The following is a 9,204-nucleotide window of genomic DNA, read 5'->3' as shown; positions in this document are numbered from 1 at the left end:
GATAAACCTGTGCCTCTGCTTCAGTTGCCTCGCTGACTTCTAATTCTTGGTTTTCCAAGTAATTAGTCTGCTTAGTCTTTTAGGAATCCACCTTCTTTGGGGTGCTTTCCTCTGTATCACGTACTCATTTGTACCCTTGCTTCACTGACATGATATTGCATTGATTTGCCCATAAGAGTGTCTCCCTCCCTGCACTGTCCAAACTGTGGGGCCAGCACAATGTCCAGCTCGTGGTGAGTGCTCAAGAAGAGTATGACTTCTTGACTATTTAAGTTGCATTAAAATACGTCATTATCATTATCATTCCCTTTCCTGCCCCAGGGTATCAGCTTGGCACATGACCTCTCTTCCTCCCAAACCTGCTAAACAGTAACTTCCATTGCCATTTCCGCATCATAAAGCCACTCCCCGCCATTCAGGTTTGTGTTTTAACATTGAAAGGCACAGCTTTCCTTCAGAAAGCACTTTACAATATGCTCTCCTAGTTGGCCATTCATCACCAGGCTATTCATTTTTATTTATCCAAGTGGTATCATATTCTACTTTAGAAACTTAATCAAATAAAAATGTGCCTCCCAATTGCTACATGTAATTCCTGGAGATCAACCATTCGAGATTTTCACCTGGGAAATTCCAAGGTGATAAGTAAGCAACAAGGGTTGGAAGAAGTAGTGTCTGGTTAATCCTTTCAGAATTGCCAAAGCCTCATACAAGAGCTAGTTACTTTTTATTGCTATGAAGGTGACAGGAATTTAGCCCTCCTCTTATTTTCCCATTACATTCATATGAAAATCAAGAAAGAAGCATTAATCATTTTCATCTAAAAGAGTAAGTGAACCTAAGAACATAACCAAGAGAAATGGAAATATGTGGCCACACAAAAGCTCGTACATGGTTGTTGGTACAAGATTCACCACAGCCAAAAGGAAGAGCTACCCCAATGTCCCTCAGCTCACAAATGGGTAAGTAATATGTGGTATATCCATACAATGGAATAGCATTCCTCAGAAAAAGGGGTGGAATATTGATAATGTAGCACAACAGGAATGACTCTTGAAAATATTATGCTAAGGCAGAGTCAGACACAATGGCCTCCTATCATGATTCCATTTATATGAACTAGCCAAAGTACACAAATCCATAGAGACAAAGTTTATTATTAGTATTTGCCTTGGGCTGGAAGCTGAGGGGTCAAGAACAGAGGAATGACTGCACATGGTACAGGGTTCTTTTGGGGACAATGAAAATATTCTGGAATTAGATAGTGGAAGTGGTTGTGCAACTTTGTAAATATAATAAAAACCACTAAATTGTGCAATTTAAATGGATGGAAACTGACATATAAAGCATATCTCATTTTTTTTAAAAATGTTAATGAAAAGCAACTTTCTACTTGATCCCTTTATGTTTAAGGACAGTGAAGGGGCATGTTGGGTTCAACTGTACCTTCAGTCTCCAAGTCACCACTGGTCCATACTCTGCAGGGTGGTGGCGAAGCTCCCAGCCTCCCCTCCCTGGTCTTCATCAGAGCACCATAGTTTGCATTGGCATCTTTGGGGCCCATCTCAGCATGCTCACATTCCCGTTCACCGCCAGAATCCAGCACTTCCTCCAAGGCCAATGCTCATGCGAGTCTCATGCCCCACCACCACTACTTTTCCTCATGTGTTTACCATCTCTTATTCATATCCCTCCAAATTTTGGTTTTGCTCATTGTTCTACTGTAAACAGTAGATTATCAATAAATTTCTGAGGAGCAAATGAAATTGGAAGACAAGCTTACACAGAAATATACATTGTATGTTATTTAAAAGATAAAATCTTGTGCTTCAAAATGTTTTTTCTGGGGCTGGGGGGTGTAGTTCAATGGTACAGTGTATGCTTAGCATGTGCAAGGCCCTGGGTTCAATCCCCAATATCCCAAAATTTTTTATATATATATATATATATAAATATATACACACACACACACACATACACATATAATATACATTATATACATGTTTACACATATCTGATATATGCATATATTATATGTATATATGTATGAGTGGTTTTCTCCCATAAAAATGTTCTCTTCTACTTAAATATACATCTAACTTTTGAGATAGCTTGTACAAATGATATTTTATTACAATAATTTAATTTACAAATCTATACATGCCAAGGAAAACATTCTAGCATCACAAACATAAAAATTCAATATGTAATATTCAAATTTACAACAATAAACCAAGAAACTTATTTTTTGGACTATGTAGTTATCACTGCACTACCTTTAATTCCTTATCCAGAATCCAAAGAAAGTAGGCAAACCCTAAAAATGTAGCAGAAGCATTTCCGCACACTGGAATCCATAATCTAGTTTGTGCAGAAATGTTTCCACTAGATTCATAGAGTACTCTTTGGGAAGAAGCAGCACAGACTGGTCATTTGGTTGCCCTTCGGACCTTCTGCAACTCTTCAATAGGCTTCCATTGTTGGTTGATTGTTAGAAGCTTTAACAAAGGAAATAAAAATGTTTTAAATATCTGCCCTTCATCCTCTCCTCCCCTTTTGGGATTTGTCCACTCTCCTTTTAGGAAAAGCATCATCGTAGCATTTGTAGTCAAAGAACCACCTCTTCCTGTCTCTAAAACATGCACCAAATAGTAACATGGCCAATTTCTTTCTTTTTTTTTTTAAATACCTTATTTTTTTTTTTTTTATGTGGCACAGGAAATCAAACCCAGTGCCTCACATGTGCTAGGCAAGTGCTTTACTGCTGAGCTACAACCCCAGTCCAGCAAAGCTGATTTCTATCACACCACCCCTCCAAAAAGCCCTTGAGTACCTAAGTGTTATGAGACCAGAGAGAAAGGTCATACACATTTGCCCAACTTTCATTAGCACCATTCAAATTTTTTAGTTTGCCAAGGTAGTATGAGAACTTAAAGTTCAAAATGTGTCTGCTCCTCATGAGTTATGTACAATGCTCCTCCCACAGGGCTCAACACACAGTAGGTGAATAAAATTTCCTCATTGCAATTGCTCAATGAAGGCACCAGTGATCTAAGAAGTTACACCCCGAGGGAAATGGGAGAGAGCTGTGGACAGTTCTTGATTTCCAAAAACCTCACATGCAGACATTCCCATTTATCTTCACTGGTGTTCCATTACCCCAGAACCTAGGAGACCTCTGCCATAGTCTTAAAAGAATGAGTGGATATTAGTTAATGTCACTTGAGAAGAATGCTCTCCTGTCCTTCAGGAGCAACTGTGATTTATCACAATGACCTAATATTAACTTGAGGTGAGTAATGGATAAAATGGGATAATGTATTGCAATTATAAGTTTTATTTGAGTGCTTACAATGGACCACACACTGTGTAAAAGGCTCTATGTGTTTTATTTTCTTTAATCCTCTTAACTCTGAGGTACAGCACTATTATCATGCTCATTTTATGGATTCTGAACCTCCAGAGGTCAAGCTGTCTAAAATCACAGTGAATAATCGACCAAGAATTTGAACTTGATCTCTAGAATTCTGGAGAGTTTTTGTTTTAGCATACAATACATAAAATGGCACTCTGTCAGATAGGAAATCTATTTTGCTGGCAAAGGTGTGAAGGTTTGGGCTAGATGTAAAGCACTTGTTTTTAATTTAGCAATACCTTTTGAGGTTCAGTAGGATCCACAGCTTCCCATGGTTCTGGATTTCTTTTTCGATCAAGACTAAAAATAAAAGAAGGCTAATTCAATGTCAAAGTATGTGAATCTAAACCAACATTTATACTGGGTGTGTAAATAAGGCTAGATGACAGACCCAACCTCCATACTTAGACATTCATCCTTTAGTTAACTACTAGAAACCATCAGTAGTAACTAAAATTGATGGGAGATTCATTAAGGGAGTTGCATGGTTTGGCTCAAACATTAAAGCTCAATTCCTCTGCAGAGTAGAAGGTCTGTATTCTTTTTTGGTCTAGATAGCAGAAGGTTCTCAAACAACATAACAGGGGTGGACTTGCCAGACTAAGGACAAGCATAAGGTTCTTGCGAGACCTGGAGAGGGGTTCCTGGGAGGGGCTGAGGGGCGGGGCTTGAACTCTGTGGGTGGTAACTCCAGGCTTCCTGGACTCCCTGGTAGCACTTAGTTACTGCCCTCTCCAGCCCTGCAGAGGACACCACCGGTCCTACTTTATCTCTTTCTCATATTCCATGGTTTTGTTTTGTTTTTTTAACCTTCTTATATTAAAAATTGAGGTTTAGAGTTCATAGAAGACAACTGAATGTATGGAAAGACTAAGTTGAAATTTAAAAACTTAATTAAAATTATTAAATTTGAATATATATATATATACATATATATATATATATATATAGTATCCCCCAAATAACGTAAGAACTTTAATTTAAAAACTCAAGTTTGAAAAAATCAAATTTTACTTCTCTGCAGGACAGTGGATTTGGAGTAGGGTCAATGAATGAAAGGACATTTAGACACAGGAATAAATGAACGAATGCCAATGTCATAACTTAACAGCCTTCCGATATTAGGATGCTTTTCAGCCCTGACTCCCAAGTCCACAATTTGACATTCTTATCCATGGGGGTGGGAGGGACACGGGAAACCGATGGCATGCATTTCAGAAATGAAAAGTCAACCAAACACTGCCAAAAACGTTTTTATAAACAAGACCTACTTACATCACGTCGGTTTTTCGCAAGGAATATAAGGCAAAAGATGAGGCTCCTCCCGCTGCGAAAGTCATGATCAGCACCAAAGGAATGAGCTAACAGACAACAGGTTGGGGGTAAATTCAATATGAAAACTCTAAAATATAACAAAATTGCTACAAATCACTTTTTTTCTTTTTCAAAATCTGCACCACCTTTTCATCTTTAAAAATTACCACTTTCAGTCACGTTTTTCTATTGCTTTAAAAACTTACTTCCTTCTTTTTCATCACGGTTTGAAAAACGCCCATGATGACTTCAATGTAGAATGCTAAATCTAGAAGAAGAAGAAGAAAAAAAAAAAAAATCCAAGTTATCGATCAAAACTTCAGCTACTAGGACCCAAGCAGGTGAGCACTACTCTGTCCAACACACTCAAAAGGCCAACCAAGGGCCGACTCAGCAGCGCCTTCCCCGAAAGGAGACTCACCTAGGGCGGGACGGCGCGCGCAGAAGATGCTAACGCCCAGCACCCAGCGGGTGCTGTCTGTCTCCCCACCTTATATACTGACCACAACCGCTTCCGAAGGGCGGGGCCAGGACTTTCGGGTCACGCGAGCTGCGGGGAATTTGCTGACCCGCTATGGGCGCTCGGTGCTAGACTCCCGGGCGCCCCCTGCAGATGCGGTAGGGTAGAAGGCAGGTGCCGGGCGGCTGCGACTCACCACTGAGGTTGCCAATAGATCTTGGCCAACCACCCGCTACCCGCGCCTGCACGGGGTAGGGGTGATTCTCTGTAGGAGGGGGGAACCTGAGAGCAAGGGAGGCGCTGATGGCCACGGTCTGGGTGAAAGCAAACCAACCCTTCTAAAATGGTGTCCAAACAAAGCAGAGCAGAGCTGGGTGTCCCAGGGTTGTCTCCCCACCCTGAGTCCCACGGGTGATTCCCACGTGCAGGCGGGAATGTTTAATGTGATTGAATTAGAGTTAATTCAATCAAGCTCCCAAATGTGATGCAGCGCACATATGGAGATAATTGAAGTTCATTTCAGAATAATTCCCATGTTGTCCTGTTTTTTTCCATTAAAAAAGAAAAAGAAAAAAGAAAATCAGGGTAGGCTGGGGTAGTAGTGGAGCGCTTGTCCAGTATGTGTGAGGCCTGGGTTCGATCCTCAGAAACACATAACAAATAAATTAATTAAAGGTATTGTGTCTGTCTACAACTAAAACATAAAAATAAATCAGGGTTAAGGGAGAAGGATAAAAAGAATCAACCGAAGACGATCTGTTTCTGCAAAAAAACCCATTAGCTGGCTTCGTCTTTGGGGCCCCTCTCTCTTTCCTAACTAACATGGCAACCTCGCCTCCCAATTTACTTTGGAAATAATACCGATTCCACTGAGCCAAGAGCTGTGTGATAGACACTGAGTCTTGCTCCTCTGACATTTTTGCAAGGTGGGTACTTAAGACTCAGAGATGTTCAAGTTACACAGCTAGTGCGTGGTGGAATTGTAATCAGAACGTGGTTCTATCTGGTGTCCCACACCTGAGCTCTTTCTGCACCCCTCTTATCTACAGCGATTAAGTCAAGAGCAGAAGCTCGTTTATTTAAAAAGTTTGAAATAAATCTGTAAGTTAGAGGAAAACGCCTTCATGTTCCCTGGGAATGTTCTATTTCAATCTATTTCAGCTATATTTCAATCTCATTTTGATTGTAAATACTGACTTTGCAGTAAAATAGACCTGAATATACAGCTCTCGACTGACTTTGAGTAAACTACTTAACTTTTATAAGTCTCAATTTATGTATCTGCAAAATGGGGACAAACTTAGGAGAGAGTGGCAGAAAAATATTAGAATGTTGGTAAAGATTGTGTCATTCTGCCTGCCTGTAGTGGTCGTTCAATGAATAGTTTTTATTGTTTGCAAAGATTTGCATAGGACAGATCATAGCCGTGATTTTTCAACCATGTACTTTGACAAGGCTTCTCATTGTGTAATCCCAGATCTGTAACCATAGTCATTTGCTGATTGGTTAGATCCACTCCATAGACTTAAAATTAGAAGTTGAGCTCCCTGGTATTGTTATATAGAATTGGAGTCTTTTAATGCTTCTTCTGTGAGATTTCTTTTGTTTTTCCTTTCCTTTTTTTGCGGGGGGGGGTGGACAGGGATTGAACTCAGGGGCACTCAACCACTGAATCACATCCTCAGCCCAATTTTGTATTGTATTTAGAGAGAGAGGGTCTCACTGAGTTGCTTAGTGCTTTGCCATTGCTGAGGCTGACTTTGAACTTGTGATCCTCCTGCCTCAGACTCCCCAACCACTGGGCTCCTGCAAGATTACTAAGGCTACTTTTCGTCAGAAGGTTCATAAGAAGAAGAAGAAAAAACTTTGTTTTGTTGAAGTTTTCCAAGGAAGAAAGGAATAGGGAGGAAGCAGAGAGAAGGGAGAGAGGGAGAAAGGAATAAAGGAAGGAGAGAAGATAGAGACATAGGAAGGGAGGGAAAGAGAGGAAGAAATCTTATGGGAATGAATCATGACTCCCAAATTAAAATTAAAATGTGTAGCCCTTGCCTAGTGACGATTTTAAACTCAGACCCCCACTTTACTAATGTCACTTCTTTTCAAAATGTAGTGCAGTGTTGTAGCAGTCTAGGTATTAGTTTGGGGATGGGCACCATAAAACTTAAAAAACAAGATATAAGGTGCTCAAAATAAGCACCTCAAGGTGTTTACAGTCTATCTCTATAAATAACTCTAACCCCAGACATGATTTTGTGCCAAAGACGGGTGATTAATTCTGACTAAGGGGAGTCTAAGAAAACTTTTCAACAGTATAAATAGACAAACCAACTGCAAAAAGACATTTGGGGGAAAACTTAAAGCACAGACAGGAGATACTATTAAAGGAATACAGATGCTCCTTCACTTACAATGGGGTTATATGTGGATAAACCACAAGTCAAATATGCACTCAATACACCTAACCTACTGAATATCACAGCTTAGCAATACAATACAAAGTAGAGATGGGTTGTTCACCCTGGTGATGAGGTTGCTGGCGGGAGCTGCTGCCCAGCATGAGTATCATACCACGTATCAATCAATTCTCTGGAAAAGGATCTAAATTCAAAGTTCAAGGTAATTTCAACTGAATGTATCACTTTTGCACCATCATAAAGATAAAAAATCATGGATCAAACTGCTGTAAGTTAGGGACTGTCTGTATTGTGGATTGTTAGGTGTGATAATGGTATTGTGGTCATGTTAAGAAGCCTCCTGCCTCCTTTTTAGAGCTTGTATGTGGAAATATTTAAAGAAGAAACATCATGATGTTTGGAATTTACTTTAAAATAATAGTTACACTAAAATCTAAATTCAGTAACATGTTAATCATTATTCAGTATATGTGTAGGTATGTAAGAGATTGCTAAGACTTTTCCATTTTTATGTTTGGAAATGTTATGAATAAAACATTTTAAAACTTTAAAAAATTACATAATAGTTATAGATATGTACCCATATTACCTTTAAGATCTGCTTATTTCTATTTGCAGCAATGAGAATTAAATGCAGAAAACCACACTTTTCTCCTTTTCCATTAATGACTAGGTGTATTAAACTTTTGGGAAATTCAAGGCTAATATGTAATTAGGTTTGGTCCATTTGGGATACTAACCAGCATCACTCTTTGTAACTACTCCAATGACCTGTAATTCCTTAGGGAGCTTTGCCTCCCCGCACTCAACTGCCAGAAACTTCTAGAACCTTCTCTAGTCACCACCACCCAGATGTGGAGGCATATCAAGCCATGTTGCTTGGTTCCCACAGAATCTGAACTTAATCAGCCTAGCTCAGACTTATTATAAATAAAAAGCATATATTCTATTATTAAGATATTTTATGTTGAAATTCTTTCTGCCCACCCGATAGTGGACTACGTTAATCCTGAACACCTATCCTTCAGTGGCTGTTTTGGTTTATAATACTGGATTTGCTGGAAAAAAAAGAAAAAAGAAAAGAAAAGGGAGGAAGGAAGGAAGGAAGGAAGAAAAGGAAAAGAAAGAAAAAAGGGGGGTGTTCGGGGGATGGTCTATATTTTATTTAAGGCAGACTATTAATGTGGTCAGAAAGCAGTTTGAGCTCAGTATATAGGAAAAAATTGCACACTTCCCAGCATACCAGTGATATCAGTGATGAGGAGTTCCGTTTCCCCAGATGTTCAAGACTGAACACCCAAGAAACACTGAGGCAAGCCTACAAAGCAAGTTTTATTTAAAGGATAGAACTGAGATAGACTTCTCCACAGACAAGAGTCCCAGAGCTTGGTATCTGAGGAAGTGGGGGTGTCCTGTCCCTTTTATACATTTTAGAGTTCCTTTGTTCTCATGCACTCCTTCTCCCCTTATCTTGCTTCTCTCCTCTCCCCATCCTGCCTACTACGTGACCAGTGCCCAAAAGATGAGCCAAAAAGTAAGAAGGAAGTCTTCCAGGGGTGCCTCTCCATGTGTGCCCAACAGGCAGGAAAAGAGCCATCCAG

General features: G+C 39.7%; 1 protein-coding gene across 1 annotated transcript; it reads right to left on the bottom strand.

Annotated features, from left to right (window-relative positions):
- Positions 1-2,058: 2,058 nt before the first annotated feature.
- LOC306653532 (normal mucosa of esophagus-specific gene 1 protein) lies at positions 2,059-5,216 on the bottom strand. Its single transcript, XM_079126545.1, has 5 exons — positions 5,151-5,216; positions 4,936-4,997; positions 4,691-4,776; positions 3,655-3,715; positions 2,059-2,498 (listed from the first exon to the last, which is right to left on the bottom strand). The coding sequence occupies exons 2-5, from the start codon at positions 4,969-4,971 to the stop codon at positions 2,430-2,432; spliced, it is 252 nt and encodes an 83-aa protein (XP_078982671.1). The 5' UTR covers positions 4,972-4,997; positions 5,151-5,216; the 3' UTR covers positions 2,059-2,429.
- Positions 5,217-9,204: the final 3,988 nt, after the last annotated feature.

Source organism: Sciurus vulgaris, assembly GCF_902686455.1.
Source record: "Sciurus vulgaris genome assembly, chromosome: 2".
Taxonomy (NCBI): domain Eukaryota; kingdom Metazoa; phylum Chordata; class Mammalia; order Rodentia; family Sciuridae; genus Sciurus; species Sciurus vulgaris.
Note: the sequence above shows the minus strand (reverse complement) of the source record. Positions and strands in the feature narration are given on the sequence as shown.

Coding starts and splice junctions, on each gene's coding strand:
- LOC306653532 (XM_079126545.1), bottom strand. CDS start 4,971: ATGGGCGTTTTTCAAACCGTGATGAAAAAGAAGGAA. Junction 3,716..4,690: donor TTGCGAAAAACCGACGTGAT/GTAAGTAGGTCT, acceptor TTTTATTTTTAG/TCTTGATCGAAAAAGAAATC. Junction 2,499..3,654: donor ATCCTACTGAACCTCAAAAG/GTATTGCTAAAT, acceptor CCTTTGTTAAAG/CTTCTAACAATCAACCAACA.